Here is a 17,004-nt window from a genome sequence, read left to right on the forward strand (position 1 = left end):
AAAGCTGAAGGCTCTGCCTCCCATTCTACTCTTACAAACCCTAGGAACTACAAGTAAGCCTGCAGTCTGAGAGCGAAGCGCTCTATTGGGGTGATATGGTACTACGAGGTCCCTAAGATAAGATGGGACCTGATTATTCAAAACCTTATAAGTAAGAAGAAGAATTTTAAATTCTATTCTAGAATTAACAGGAAGCCAATGAAGAGAGGCCAATATGGGTGAGATATGCTCTCTCCTTCTAGTCCCCGTCAGTACTCTAGCTGCAGCATTTTGAATTAACTGAAGGCTTTTTAGGGAACTTTTAGGACAACCTGATAATAATGAATTACAATAGTCCAGCCTAGAGGAAATAAATGCATGGATTAGTTTTTCAGCATCACTCTGAGACAAGACCTTTCTGATTTTAGAGATATTGCGTAAATGCAAAAAAGCAGTCCTACATATTTGTTTAATATGCGCTTTGAATGACATATCCTGATCAAAAATGACTCCAAGATTTCTCACAGTATTACTAGAGGTCAGGGTAATGCCATCCAGAGTAAGGATCTGGTTAGACACCATGTTTCTAAGATTTGTGGGGCCAAGTACAATAACTTCAGTTTTATCTGAGTTTAAAAGCAGGAAATTAGAGGTCATCCATGTCTTTATGTCTGTAAGACAATCCTGCAGTTTAACTAATTGGTGTGTGTCCTCTGGCTTCATGGATAGATAAAGCTGGGTATCATCTGCGTAACAATGAAAATTTAAGCAATACCGTCTAATAATACTGCCTAAGGGAAGCATGTATAAAGTGAATAAAATTGGTCCTAGCACAGAACCTTGTGGAACTCCATAATTAACTTTAGTCTGTGAAGAAGATTCCCCATTTACATGAACAAATTGTAATCTATTAGACAAATATGATTCAAACCACCGCAGCGCAGTGCCTTTAATACCTATGGCATGCTCTAATCTCTGTAATAAAATTTTATGGTCAACAGTATCAAAAGCAGCACTGAGGTCTAACAGAACAAGCACAGAGATGAGTCCACTGTCTGAAGCCATAAGAAGATCATTTGTAACCTTCACTAATGCTGTTTCTGTACTGTGATGAATTCTAAAACCTGACTGAAACTCTTCAAATAGACCATTCCTCTGCAGATGATCAGTTAGCTGTTTTACAACTACCCTTTCAAGAATTTTTGAGAGAAAAGGAAGGTTGGAGATTGGCCTATAATTAGCTAAGATAGCTGGGTCAAGTGATGGCTTTTTAAGTAATGGTTTAATTACTGCCACCTTAAAAGCCTGTGGTACATAGCCAACTAACAAAGATAGATTGATCATATTTAAGATCGAAGCATTAAATAATGGTAGGGCTTCCTTGAGCAGCCTGGTAGGAATGGGGTCTAATAAACATGTTGATGGTTTGGATGAAGTAACTAATGAAAATAACTCAGACAGAACAATCGGAGAGAAAGAGTCTAACCAAATACCGGTATCACTGAAAGCAGCCAAAGATAACGATACGTCTTTGGGATGGTTATGAGTAATTTTTTCTCTAATAGTTAAAATTTTGTTAGCAAAGAAAGTCATGAAGTCATTACTAGTTAAAGTTAATGGAATACTCGGCTCAATAGAGCTCTGACTCTTTGTCAGCCTGGCTACAGTGCTGAAAAGAAACCTGGGGTTGTTCTTATTTTCTTCAATTAGTGATGAGTAGAAAGATGTCCTAGCTTTACGGAGGGCTTTTTTATAGAGCAACAAACTCTTTTTCCAGGCTAAGTGAAGATCTTCTAAATTAGTGAGACGCCATTTCCTCTCCAACTTACGGGTTATCTGCTTTAAGCTACGAGTTTGTGAGTTATACCACGGAGTCAGGCACTTCTGATTTAAAGCTCTCTTTTTCAGAGGAGCTACAGCATCCAAAGTTGTCTTCAATGAGGATGTAAAACTATTGACGAGATACTCTATCTCACTTCCAGAGTTTAGGTAGCTACTCTGCACTGTGTTGGTATATGGCATTAGAGAACATAAAGAAGGAATCATATCCTTAAACCTAGTTACAGCGCTTTCTGAAAGACTTCTAGTGTAATGAAACTTATTCCCCACTGCTGGGTAGTCCATCAGAGTAAATGTAAATGTTATTAAGAAATGATCAGACAGAAGGGAGTTTTCAGGGAATACTGTTAAGTCTTCTATTTCCATACCATAAGTCAGAACAAGATCTAAGATATGATTAAAGTGGTGGGTGGACTCATTTACTTTTTGAGCAAAGCCAATAGAGTCTAATAATAGATTAAATGCAGTGTTGAGGCTGTCATTCTCAGCATCTGTGTGGATGTTAAAATCGCCCACTATAATTATCTTATCTGAGCTAAGCACTAAGTCAGACAAAAGGTCTGAAAATTCACAGAGAAACTCACAGTAACGACCAGGTGGACGATAGATAATAACAAATAAAACTGGTTTTTGGGACTTCCTATTTGGATGGACAAGACTAAGAGTCAAGCTTTCAAATGAATTAAAGCTCTGTCTGGGTTTTTGATTAATTAATAAGCTGGAATGGAAGATTGCTGCTAATCCTCCGCCCCGGCCCGTGCTACGAGCATTCTGACAGTTAGTGTGACTCGGGGGTGTTGACTCATTTAAACTAACATATTCATCCTGCTGTAACCAGGTTTCTGTAAGGCAGAATAAATCAATATGTTGATCAATTATTATATCATTTACCAACAGGGACTTAGAAGAGAGAGACCTAATGTTTAATAGACCACATTTAACTGTTTTAGTCTGTGGTGCAGTTGAAGGTGCTATATTATTTTTTCTTTTTGAATTTTTATGCTTAAATAGATTTTTGCTGGTTATTTGTAGTCTGGGAGCAGGCACCGTCTCTACGGGGATGGGGTAATGAGGGGATGGCAGGGGGAGAGAAGCTGCAGAGAGGTGTGTAAGACTACAACTCTGCTTCCTGGTCCCAACCCTGGATAGTCACGGTTTGGAGGATTTAAGAAAATTGGCCAGATTTCTAGAAATGAGAGCTGCTCCATCCAAAGTGGGATGGATGCCGTCTCTCCTAACAAGACCAGGTTTTCCCCAGAAGCTTTGCCAATTATCTATGAAGCCCACCTCATTTTTTGGACACCACTCAGACAGCCAGCAATTCAAGGAGAACATGCGGCTAAACATGTCACTCCCGGTCCGATTGGGGAGGGGCCCAGAGAAAACTACAGAGTCCGACATTGTTTTTGCAAAGTTACACACCGATTTAATGTTAATTTTAGTGACCTCTGATTGGCGTAACCGGGTGTCATTACTGCCGACGTGAATTACAATCTTACCAAATTTACGCTTAGCCTTAGCCAGCAGTTTCAAATTTCCTTCAATGTCGCCTGCTCTGGCCCCCGGAAGACAATTGACTATGGTTGCTGGTGTCGCTAACTTCACATTTCTCAAAACAGAGTCGCCAATAACCAGAGTTTGATCCTCGGCGGGTGTGTCGTCGAGTGGGGAAAAATGGTTAGAGATGTGAACGGGTTGGCGGTGTACACGGGGCTTCTGTTTAGGGCTACGCTTCCTCCTCACAGTCACCCAGTCGGCCTGCTTTCCCGGCTGCTCGGGATCTGCCAGGGGGTAACTAACGGCGGCTAAGCTACCTTGGTCCGCACCGACTAGAGGGGCCTGGCTAGCAATGTTCAAAACGTCCATTCCTGAAACCTTAACAGGGAGCTGTGACCTGAAGGTCTTAGGTGCCTCAAAGGGAGGCAAGCGGCGAACACTATGACAGACACTGGTGGTCAGGAATGCCATCCAACTGAAGGAGTCCTTCCAGGATATGTTATTTCAGAGGACTCCTGAGACAGTTGTAAGCACCGACAGACTCAAAGGGCAGCACCCTCTGCTGTGGGGGAGGCAAAGCAGCGTGTGCGAGAGGACTTCGGAGTAACCATGGAGAAGGACCTTTGGTCGGCACCAAGGTGCTTCTGGCAGACCGTGAGGCACCTCAGGAAAGGAAAATGGGGAACCATCCAAGCCATTTACAGCAAGGATGGGGCTCTGTTGACCTCAGCTGAGGACATAATCGGGCACTGGAAGCAACACTTTGAGGAACTCCTGCATCAGACTAGAGCACCCTCTATAGTAGGAGCGAAGCTGGAAACTGATGGGGGATCATCATCAATTTCCCTGGTGGAAGTCACTGAGGTAGTCAAACACCTCTGCAGTGGCAAAGTCCCAGGGGTTGATGAGAACCGTCCAGAAATGCTGAAGGCTCTGGGTGTGGAGGGACTGTCTTGGATGAGACGTCTCTTCAACACTGTGTTAAGGACTGGGACATTGCCTAAGGAGTGGCAAACTGGGGTGGTGGTCCCCATATTTAAAAAAGGGGACCAGTGTGCCAATTACAAGCATATCATACTACTCAGCCTCCCTGGTAAAGTCTACTCCAGGGTGCTGGAAAGGAGGGCTTGGCTGATAGTCAAACCTGGATTAAAGTGGAACATTGCAGGTTTCATACTGGCCGTGAAACAACCAACCAGCTCTTCACTCTCACAAGGATCCTGGAGGGGGCCTGGGAGTATGCCCATCCAGTCTACATGTGTTTTGAGGACTTGGATCGTGTACTGTTGTGATGTAAAGCGAGCTGAGCCAAAAGGTGAAGCTCTCGATCTACTGGTCAATCTTCATTCCTAACCTCACCTATGGTCATGAGGGTTGGGTCATGACCAAAAGAACTAGATCGTGGGTACAAGCGGCCAAAATGGGCTTCCTTAGGAGGGTGGCTGGTGTCTCCCTGAGAGATAAGGTGAGAAGCTTGGTCATCCGTGGGGTGCTCAGAGTAGAGCCGTTACTCCTTCATGTTGAAAAGAACCAGCTGAGGTGGTTCAGGCATCTGGTAAGGATGCCCCCTGGGCGCCTCCCTAGGGAGGTGTTCCAGGCACGTCCACCTGGAAGAAGACCCCGGGGAAGACCCGGGACTAGGTGGAGAGATTATATCTCCACACTGGCCTGGGAACACCTTGGGATCCCCCAGTCAGAGGTTGTGAATGTGGCACGGGAAAGGGAAGTCTGGGGTCCCCTGTTAGAATTGTTGCCCCCGCGACCCGATCCTGGATAAGCAGTTGAAGATGAGTGAGTGAGTGTGAATTACTCAATAAATTTCACTTTTTTATTTTACTGTTGAGGACATTCAAACTGTTTGCTGCACAAAAGATATTTGTCAGTTGTAACGACTTTGAGTCAGGATCATGGTGTAACCACATTAAAATATTATCATAAAAATAAAGTGTCTATAAATTGCTTGATATTACAAAGGTTAAAGGTTTTGGTGCTGTCTGCTGCTGTGTTACTCTGCATAATCTGTGGTTTACTTAAAGACGAAGCTGTGTGCCAAATATGAAAGGGATCACCTAATGTAAAACAAACAAAAATATCTAATCACTAAAATAAAAAAATATGAATAACTAAATACCAATCATTTTTTTAGGGTGCTGTTATGATTGAAAGCTCTGTATGAGTTGCCAGGCGGAGGTGAAGCTGGAGTGAAGCAGGGCTACAGAAGCCTCGGTGTTACATGCACACACAAATACTGAACCGGTAACGCATCCTGGTTCTGACCTGGATCTCCACTCCGTAGCCCAAGTAGACAATGATGGTGTAGCTACAGTCCACAGTGGACTGGAAGGTGGAGCTGGACTGAGGTGGTACCTCAATGTACCCGTCGGGTCCGGTCAGGTTCAGCTGGCACAGACCTGCAGAGATAAATAGCAGTGGAAGAATTATTCTTCTGGAAGCCAGAACACAATAAGCAAAAGCCCTATGGCCTGCAGACTTCTTTTTAATCCTGGGACCCAAAAGCAAACATGCATCCTGAGACTACATGGCACCGGATTCTCCGTACGTCTCAATGAGTTCCGTCACATAAGAGGGTTTACAAGCATTCGGTGCAAGTCAACAAGGAAACCTTTAAATCAGCTCTCATACTCTCAGGAAGCCTGTGAAGAGAATCAAATCAAATCAATTTCATTTATATAGCTCCAAATCACAACAAACAGTTGCCCCAAGGCACTTCATATTGCAAGGCAGTGGTGCATACAGAGCAAAAAGAGAAAGAAACACTCAGTGCATCATGGGAACCCCCCAGCAGTCTACGTCTATAGCAGCATAACTAAGGGATGGTTCAGGGTCACCTGATCCAGCCCTAACTATAAGCTTTAGCAAAAAGGAAAGTTTTAAGCCTAATCTTAAAAGTAGAGAGGGTGTCTGTCTCCCTGATCTGAATTGGGAGCTGGTTCCACAGGAGAGGAGCCTGAAAGCTCTGACTCCCATTCTACTCTTACAAACCCTAGGAACTACAAGTAAGCCTGCAGTCTGAGAGCGAAGCGCTCTATTGGGGTGATATGGTACTATGAGGTCCCTAAGATAAGATGGGACCTGATTATTCAAAACCTTATAAGTAAGAAGAAGAATTTTAAATTCTATTCTAGAATTAACAGGAAGCCAATGAAGAGAGGCCAATATGGGTGAGATATGCTCTCTCCTTCTAGTCCCTGTCAGTACTCTAGCTGCAGCATTTTGAATTAACTGAAGGCTTGTCCTCTGGCTTCATGGATAGATAAAGCTGGGTATCATCTGCGTAACAATGAAAATTTAAGCAATGCCGTCTAATAATACTGCCTAAGGGAAGCATGTATAAAGTGAATAAAATTGGTCCTAGCACAGAACCTTGTGGAACTCCATAATTAACCTTAGTCTGTGAAGAAGATTCCCCATTTACATGAACAAATTGTAATCTATTAGATAAATATGATTCAAACCACCGCAGCACATTGCCTTTAATACCTATGGCATGCTCTAATCTCTGTAATAAAATTTTATGGTCAACAGTATCAAAAGCAGCACTGAGGTCTAACAGAACAAGCACAGAGATGAGTCCACTGTCTGAAGCCATAAGAAGATCATTTGTAACCTTCACTAATGCTGTTTCTGTACTATGATGAATTCTAAAACCTGACTGAAACTCTTCAAATAGACCATTCCTCTGCAGATGATCAGTTAGCTGTTTTACAACAACCCTTTCAAGAATTTTTGAGAGAAAAGGAAGGTTGGAGATTGGCCTATAATTAGCTAAGATAGCTGGGTCAAGTGATGGCTTTTTAAGTAATGGTTTAATTACTGCCACCTTAAAAGCCTGTGGTACATAGCCAACTAATAAAGACAGATTGATCATATTTAAGATCGAAGCATTAATTAATGGTAGGGCTTCCTTGAGCAGCCTGGTAGGAATGGGGTCTAATAGACATGTTGATGGTTTGGAGGAAGTAACTAATGAAAATAACTCAGACAGAACAATCGGAGAGAAAGAGTCTAACCAAATACCGGCATCACTGAAAGCAGCCAAAGAGAACGATATGTCTTTGGGATGGTTATGAGTAATTTTTTCTCTAATAGTTAAAATTTTATTAGCAAAGAAAGTCATGAAGTCATTACTACTCTGCCCTGTGTTGGTATATGGCATTGGAGAACATAAAGAAGGAATCATATCCTTAAACCTAGTTACAGCGCTTTCTGAAAGACTTCTAGTGTAATGAAACTTATTCCCCACTGCTGGGTAGTCCATCAGAGTAAATGTAAATGTTATTAAGAAATGATCAGACAGAAGGGGGTTTTCAGGGAATACTGTTAAGTCTTCTATTTCCATACCATAAGTCAGAACAAGATCTAAGCTATGATTAAAGTGGTGGGTGGACTCATTTACATTTTGAGCAAAGCCAATAGAGTCTAATAATAGATTAAATGCAGTGTTGAGGCTGTCATTCTCAGCATCTGTGTGGATGTTAAAATCGCCCACTATAATTATCTTATCTGAGCTAAGCACTAAGTCAGACAAAAGGTCCGAAAATTCACAGAGAAACTCACAGTAACGACCAGGAGGACGATAGATAACAACAAATAAAACTGGCTTTTGGGACTTCCAATTTGGATGGACAAGACTAAGAGTCCAGCTTTCAAATGAATTAAAGCTCTGTCTGGGTTTTTGATTAATTAATAAGGTGGAATGGAAGATTGCTGCTAATCCTCCCCCTCGGCCCGTGCTACGAGCATTCTGTCAGTTAGTGTGACTCGGGGGTGTTGACTCATTTAAACTAACATATTCATCCTGCTGTAACCAGGTTTCTGTAAGGCAGAACAAATCAATATGTTGATCAATTATTATATCATTTACTAACAGGGACTTAGAAGAGAGAGACCTAATGTTTAATAGACCACATTTAACTGTTTTAGTCTGTGGTGCAGTTGAAGGTGCTATATTATTTTTTCTTTTTGAATTTTTATGCTTAAATAGATTTTTACTGGTTATTGGTGGTCTGGGAGCAGGCACCATCTCTACGGGGATGGGGTAATGAGGGGATGGCAGGGGGAGAGAAGCTGCAGAGAGGTGTGTAAGACTACAACTCTGCTTCCTGGTCCCAACCCTGGATAGTCACGGTTTGGAGGATTTAAGAAAATTGGCCAGATTTCTAGAAATGAGAGCTGCTCCATCCAAAGTGGGATGGATGCCGTCTCTGCTAACAAGACCAGGTTTTCCCCAGAAGCTTTGCCAATTATCTATGAAGCCCACCTCATTTTTTTGGACACCACTCAGACAGCCAGCAATTCAAGGTGAACATGCGGCTAAACATGTCACTCCTGGTCCGATTGGGGAGGGGCCCAGAGAAAACTACAAAGTCCGACATTGTTTTTGCAAAGTTACACACCGATTCAATGTTAATTTTAGTGACCTCCGATTGGAGTAACCGGGTGTCATTACTGCCGACGTGAATTACAATCTTACCAAATTTACGCTTAGCCTTAGCCAGCAGTTTCAAATTTCCTTCAATTTCACCTGCTCTGGCCCCCGGAAGACAATTGACTATGGTTGCTGGTGTCGCTAACTTCACATTTCTCAAAACAGAGTCGCCAATAACCAGAATTTGATCCTCAGCGGGTGTGTCGCCGAGTGGGGAAAAACGGTTAGAGATGTAAACGGGTTGGCGGTGTACACGGGGCTTCTGTTTAGTACTACGCTTCTTCCTCACAGTCACCCAGTTGGCCTGCTTTCCCGGCTGCTCGGGATCTGCCAGAGGGGAACTAGCGGCGGCTAAGCTACCTTGGTCCGCACCGACTACAGGGGCCTGGCTAGCTGTAGGATTTTCCAAGGTGCGGAGCCGAGTCTCCAATTCGCCCAGCCTGGCCTCCAAAGCTACAAATAAGCTACACTTATTACAAGTACCATTACTGCTAAAGGAGGCCGAGGAATAACTAAACATTTCACACCCAGAGCAGAAAAGTGCGGGAGAGACAGGACAAGCCGCCATGCTAAACCGGCTAAGAGCTAGTAGCTGCGCTAAGCTAGCGGATTCCTAAAAACACGCAAAGTGAATAATGTGTAAATAATTTAGAGTTGATTCAGCAGAGGGAGTGCTTTAGTTAAGGCACATGAAGATTACACTGTGAAACAAATCGTTATCTAGTTAACTAGATCAATCTAACTGCGCAGATTAAACAGCTAACAGATACAGCAAAACACTGCTGTGCTCCGGAACAGGAAGTGATACAATACCGCAGTGAGAGCCAACCACCAGTAGAGGTTCAACACCAACAGAGAAGCTAACACCAGTGATCAAACATTCTTGTGTTAGTCAAAAATCTCCCGTACGTGTTCTGTATGTGTAGAACAACGAAGTCTACAAACTAGCGGGTTACTTTCCATTTCCAGTAAATACCCCATCATGTCGTTTGTTACGGTTATGGGGAGGTGATGGTCTAGTGGTTAAGGCGTTGGGCTTGACACCAGAAGATGCTCGGTTCAAATCCCAGCCTGACTGGAAAATCACTAAGGGCCCTTGGGCAAGGTCTTTAACCTTGTGTGTAGCGAGCACCTTGTGTGGCAGCAGCCTGACATCGGGGTGAATGTGAGGCACTATTGTAAAGCGTTTTGAATGTCTGATGCAGATGGAAAAGCGCTATATAAATGCAGTCCATTTACCATTTTTATCCATTTATTTACGAGGACTGTCTTTGGATGTTCAACACCAAATCAAAAAAAGTGGGGCAATATGGAAGATACAAATAAATCAGATTTAACTTTGACTTGTATTCTATAGCAGACTGGATGTTATTTGCCTCGTGGTTACTCATGTTTGTTCAGGGTTGCCACAGTGGATCCAGCACAAATCCGCATTGGGATTTGGCACAAGTTTTAGACTGGATGCTCATCTCATTGCAGACAGCATAACCCCAAGAATTTCATGTTTTGTTTGGTCACTATACATGGATTCCTGCAGTTAGGTCTTGCAACACAGTCAAAAAAAAAGTGGGATGGGACACTTCAGGGTTATTAATGAGGTAAAAAAAAAGATTTTATTTCGAACACGTTAGATAAGCATGGCTGCGGGGGAAGAGGGTGTGGCTACTGGATTGGTCTTCCATCAGTAATTTTTTTTTTTTCCAGTAGAGAGAATGCGCTGAATGTTGCAGTCCTTCAATGCAGGCATGGATGTATATTAACAAATTATATATGAAATATTTTTGGTTCTTATTGTTCTCCGATCCTCTGGCTGCATCTCTCACCACGTGTCGAACCGCTCCATCACGATGGAATATTTTCTGGTGGCCTTGAGGGTTTCTGCTGCACCACCTCTGCCCCTCCTTCTGTCTGGGCTAAAAAGTAAATTATAGCTGAAGTGCTTCCTTGTGCAGAACATCCCCCCGCGGTTCACCTTCGAGCCCACTGCAGCATTATTACGGCGCTACCCGGAGCCCGGGTGCCAGGCTCTGACTGGGATTCTGTGCACAGCCTTTCGCTCTGCACCGAGATGAGCTGATTAATCAAACTGTTCCCATTTTGCCCTTCGTGACCTGCAAACTCCACACAGAAGTCTGAGCTCTCAGATTTATTCTCCCCATCCACCTCCTTCATATAGCTGAGGGTTGCCGCCGCCGTCCCTGTTCGGGCCTGTTGATTAAATGTTAGTGAAGCAGCGCTGCTGCTGTAATTTATTCCAGCCCTGTGGCTGTGTGTTTGTGTGACATGCAAATAGAGAAGATATTAGCTGAGGCTGTGGAGACGGCATGGCTGCAGTCATAAAAGAAAAACATCCTTTGATAACATCTAATAAGAGAGACGGCAGATGGCTGCTGCAGATGAACCCACTAAATTGTTGGATGTATTCTGGTTTGAAATGGATTCTCTTGATGACTGTTTAGAAGTTAAATTCTATGGAGGTTTTTTTTTTTTGTTTGTTTGTTTGGCCAGCTCCAGAGAAGAATAAGGTCCAACCCCTATCAAGCAGAGTGGTTCTGGAGCTGAGGCTGTGCATGGAGGTGAGGTCCTCCAGATCTAACTGGCAGTGCTCCATCTCCCGCACAAGCTCCAGCTCCTTCTCCCACCGCGAGGTGATGTTCCACACTCCCAGAGCTAGCTTCAGCCGAACAGTACCCCCTAAAAATTGGTCTGCCCTGCCTTCACTGTGCATACGTCATTTTGGACCACAGCAGTACGTCTGAGTCTGATTCTCTGAGTCTGACTCTCTTCATCCAAAACCATCAAAGGGAATAATGTGATTATTAACTAACAGATGACAAGTAAAACCTCTTAAATCATTCTAAAGTCAGTTTTAAGCAGAAATGAGGCCGTTTTAGGCAGAAATGACGTAGTCGTAGCAGCACGCCGGACTTGGACATGCTGCTACGACTCTCTGATCGCTTCCTCCATCCTTTATGATGAAATAATGCTGAATTTATGTGGAAATGATTGTTGTACAAAAGCTTTAGATATCTGTCGCTGAGATAGATGATGACTGGAGGCAGTTTGAAGCAGAAACGAGGCGATAGTTGGTGAACTGCGGCTGATGCTTTGAAACGACGTGCAGTGAAGGCAGGATGGACCGATTTTTAGGGGGGACCGTTTGGTTGGCAACACAGGGTCTGGTCCGTTGAGGTCCTCAATGTGAGCCTACAGAGTCCTCAAAATAGTATCTTTGGAAAATCTGTCCACCTAATAAGCAACACTAGTCCTGTGACTACATTCTTGCAAAATACACATTTGAACCATTTTGATGTTTTCATCGTCAAAGTCCACAAAAAAACCCTCTGATTTCACAATGTAAAAATGATGTTTTACCCCATTAATTTTAGAGGCAGAATCTGAGATGTCACCAAAATTCATATTAAAAATAAAACTAAATACGTTAATATTTTCACCATTCTTTATTTAGTTAGAATAGTCAGCTCATTAGACATTTTATTTACTAGTGATACACACTTTAAATATGCCATATCTAAATGATGACACCACAGAGAAAGCTTTTTGTCCTTAATAGTAGGACGTGATCGCATGAACCAGACAAATCTGAGAGCTCATACTTAATTTGCCCCTTCAGATTACTGTATTTTCAACAGTATGTTGTTTTTTATTTTTTACTAGTTTGGTCTTATACATGGGTTTCTCCTCTTCAAGAAGCATTCTGTACCAGGTGCTACTTATACTCCAGAAAATAAAGTAGTTTGGTTCCCTTCCATAGAAACTGAAATTCAACCGGGCCAATCACAACCGTTTAAGTTGACATGGGGCGGCCTTTATATGGTGATGGACAATAAGCTTCCATAATTACAGCGAGGCTAGTTTAGCCTCACTGGCCCCTACAAACATATCGTGGTGAAGCCCCATTGGTTGTTTTTCTTTTTTCCTGTTTATTGCTCTCATGGAGGACGGGATCAAACTGGGAATCTCTGCCCTGCTGCTGGGGTTCCACAGCGATGAGACAGAATCCATGATGGATGTTGCTGTCTTTAATTCATAGACCAGAACCTTGGCTACTTGTCCTCCAAGGTCGTCTAAGTAACTCTTAGTTTACCGTCACCTTGGCTACAAGCGACACAGACAAACCGATGACTTGCCATTCATTTCCAGTCACCCTGCCGCCAGCTAGGCGGGGCTAAAATACCAGAAGTCTATATTATGCAAATGCTGATCCAGTGTGAGTCCGCTGGTTGTTTACTCAAAGAAAATAATCTAATACGGCTGAACATGTTCCAAAACACCGTATTTATACATAAATCTAATATCTTTCTCATATATTTTGTGAAAGGTTGGGAGAAATAGATAGAGGTGACAGTTACATTTCTTTATCATTGGGGTTTGATAACAAAGTGTTTGGAATCACATATATTGGCAGATATACTGATATCAGAAATTCTTACTCCGAATATCAATATCATATTGCCCCCCACCAAAATAATCCATATCAGTCAGGCTGTAGTGGGAATGGATCGGCTGTCTGCCTGGGTGATTGCCATCCGGGAGGGTTAGGGTTGGATGTGCCTGCTCCCATACTTGCCTGGTTTCCTTAATTTGTGTCATTTTCAGACATTTCTCTCAAAGTGTGAACTTTTTTGCAGAGCTGTTTCTACTCCATTCACTTGACATGCAAACGACCTGCGGCAACAAGACACTTTATTTTTGCATTTTAACAAGCGTGAATGATTGACAGTGAGTGGGTGAGTGCAGAGTTTCTGTCCTACATCGTTTTTCCCCCAACAGGTTTCTTTTAATAAGCAAGTGTGATGCAGTGAGACTGTTCACACGCTACACGTTAGCACGAGCTCCTTCACAAAACACGCTGCTAAAACCCACAGCGCTAAAAATGATCCTCCACAGGCACGTGTACACACCTGCGTGCACAGCAACAACTTGGTATGTTCATTCGTTCATTTGTTTTCTGCCACTTTTCGGGGTCCGAGTCACGGGGCAGTAAACAAAGAAGCTCGTCCCAAACTTCACTACCCTCAGCCAAGTCCTGTAACTCTTCCCAGGGGATCCTGGGACACAAGCAGGCCAGCTTTGAAATATCATCCTGTGTGTTCTGGGTCGTCTCTGGGGCCTCCTTCCAGTTGGGTGTTCCTGGAGACGGGATCCTTACCAGATGCCCAAACCACCTCACCTGGCTCCTTTCAATCCCAACAAAGCAGTGGCTCTACTCAGAGTCCCTCCTGGATAGCCGAGCACTCTGTCACCATGTCCTGGAGTGGCAGCCCAGATACCGAAGGAGGAATCTCATTTCCTTGACCTTATTCTTCCTTATTGTTTTGGTCGTTAACCAAAGTTCATGACCATAGGTGAAGACGGGAGCGTAAATCGACTGGTAAATTGAGAGTCTGACTGTCTGGCTCAGACCCTGAGATACTTGAACTACACTCCACTTGTGACAGTAACTCTTTCCGACGCAGAGGGGACAATCCACCCTTTTCTGACAACTTGGTATATGCAGAATAATTTACTCCAAAGCAGTATTCGGCTGGCCAGCCTCGCTGGGACGTCTCTGCATGTTATTGCAGTGTTTCTGGTTCTCTCCAGGTACTCCAGTTTTCTTTAACTGTTCAAAAAATGTGCATATTTAACTAACTGGTACCGTAGGCGCAAACAGGAGACAAACTGGTTGCCTGTTTGTCCATGTGGCAATCTGTGCATCTTCAGGAAACATGCATCTTCCAGATCTGGTGAAAAGTCTTCACTGTTCCAAAGGTCATGACTTTTTGATTTTCCTGTGTCCAGAGCTCACCTTATGCTAAAGAGCTGGTATTGTCCCACCCAGCATCACATATGGAATTATAAGCCTTACACAACACCTCCTCTCTAAAAACAAGATTTTATTAGATTTTATAAATAGTAGTACCGTTATCCATTCCCTTATCGATGCCTGTGATAAAAAGTGGACCTGCACAGATTTTCAGGATCACTGTCACTGGTTTGCTTGTTGCTAGATGTGGAATTGGTCATCCTGACATGCAGGCATTCCTAAGACTTGATAGCATCTAAGGCCTAGGATTCCGATGTATTGAAAAGGTTGGAACCAGTTCTCGATTCCTATCTTTACTCACTAACTGTGATTGAACGACTTAAGAAGACGTTCTCGGACACCTGACACCATTGAAGACTCTACCTTCTTACCAACAGCTTAGATGTTGAAACATGAAAGCTCATCACCAATTCAGTTTATTACATGAGTCCCAACATGAGTCACCTGCCCTCTGCTTCCCACCGACTGCTCCTCCAGCCAGAATACACAATGACAATAACCAACCTCAACACAAAGATGATGAGGGAGGATGGCTGTCTTCTAGGTCTCAACACACTAAAACATGATTATAACAAAATAAGGGTTATGATTGTGTTTAGTGAGTTTCATAGTAAATGCTAGTTTTAATCACCACTTTGACATTGTCAATTAAAATTCTTTTATTTTTATTTATTCATGTATTTTCTTATTTATTCATTTTGCATTTGGCTGCTCCCAGTTGCTGTGGGTCGGGTCCGGTTGACCCTCTTTGGAATCTGACACTTTTTTTTTTGCCAGACTTCTAAGTGGAGAAACGTTTGCATCTCCTGGTGTTCTTCAGCAGCCTCCCAGCCAAGTAGCAGTGAGAAACTACTCTACACTAACCTCTGAGATCTGACCCAGTATGGTCAATCTGGAATGAATTAGACCAGATCCGCTTTTTCTACAGCATATTCATGACCCCAACTACATTTGGGTAACACAAGAAAGAGTCAGATGCAGGCACACGTCTCGCAATCTGTAGATGAAATGTCACATCTTCTCTTTGAGAAAACCCTTCTCTGTTCAGTTATATAATAAATAGTGCAGCAGCTAAGAGAATATTTGAGTAAAATTGTGCAAATGGTGATTCAAACACCAAAGTTGGTACAAATACTCCTTAGACATTACTCTTTTGAAAAAACTGACTGGCCACTTGAATTTTCAATAGGCAGCCAGGTAGGGGTCAATTGAAGAATTACACAGGGGTCAAAATTAAAAATGCTCAAATCATTTTGAAAACGACACCACATTATTTGTCTGATTGTAAAGATTCCAAAAAGGTATAGTTTGGACTATCTATGACTGAATGATCAGGAGTTATGGGGTAAAAACAGCAAAAATGGTGACAAAGGTCAGTTTCAGTTTGTACAGGGGTCAAAAGTTAAAATTGTTCCAATTTTGGTATAAAATGATGCAATTTATTAGTTGAGTCAACAGGGTTTTAAAAAGGAATAGTTTGGACCATGTATCATGCTTAGTTATCATGTTATGGGGTAACATATGTCACATGTCATACTAGAATCCAATAGACGTTGACCTTGTTTGATCTTTACTTTGGAGACTAAACATTCAACAAAATCAAAACTACTCCATTTATTAATCCTATTAGCTCAACCAATAATTTGCATCACTTTTTATCAAAATTGAAGGAACTTTAACTTTTGACCCCTGTACAAACTGAAACTGACCTTTGTCACCATTTTTGCTCTTTTTACCCCATAACTCCTGATCATTCAGTCATAGATAGTCCAAACTATACCTTTTTGGCATCTTTACAATCAGACAAATAATGTGCTGTAGTTTTCAAAATGATTTGAGCATTTTTAATTTTGACCACTGTGTAATTCTTCAATTGACCCCTACCTGGCTGCCTATTGAAAATTCAAGTGGCCAGTCATTTTTTTCAAAAGAGTAATGTCTAAGGAGTATTTGTGCCAACTTTGGTGCTTGTATCACCATTTTCACGATTGTTTCAGTTATCTGCTGCACTATAAGAGAAGTTGCACAATGCATAGCTGGTGGCTTCCCTCACTCGTCTCTTTGCACCGTCACTTAGTTTTTGAGAACTGCCTACTCCAGACAGATTTACCATGCAGAACCAAACTGTTTTGATTTCTTAGTGAATCTTCATGTATCCATCCTCTGACTTGTCTAAAGAAAACTGGCCATAAAAGTTATGATTTGTATTAAAAAATAATTGTTTATTGTTAGTTTGTTCAGTTACTTTTGGGTTTTGAAAATAGAGGCACTGTGTGTAAAAATGGCTGTATTTCCTAAATGGTTAATGTGATGTTTTTGTTAAACCCCTTGAATCAAAGCTGATGGTTGAGACTACAAGAACATCTGGATTGTTTCACTTCAGCTCCATGATGGTGGTGCTCAGATGCCA

The 17,004-nt window shown here is 42.5% G+C and overlaps 1 protein-coding gene across 1 annotated transcript in view; it reads right to left on the minus strand.

Moving 5' to 3' along the window:
• LOC117509313 (seizure protein 6-like) overlaps positions 1-17,004 on the minus strand; it is a 458,377-nt gene that overhangs the window by 248,770 nt on the left and 192,603 nt on the right. The window contains exon 5 of the mRNA XM_034168976.1: positions 5,593-5,726. Coding sequence (XP_034024867.1) covers positions 5,593-5,726 — 134 coding nt within the window. The remainder of the gene's footprint in view (positions 1-5,592; positions 5,727-17,004) is intronic.

Source organism: Thalassophryne amazonica, chromosome 4 (genome assembly GCF_902500255.1).
Source record: "Thalassophryne amazonica chromosome 4, fThaAma1.1, whole genome shotgun sequence".
Classification (NCBI taxonomy): Eukaryota; Metazoa; Chordata; class Actinopteri; order Batrachoidiformes; family Batrachoididae; genus Thalassophryne; species Thalassophryne amazonica.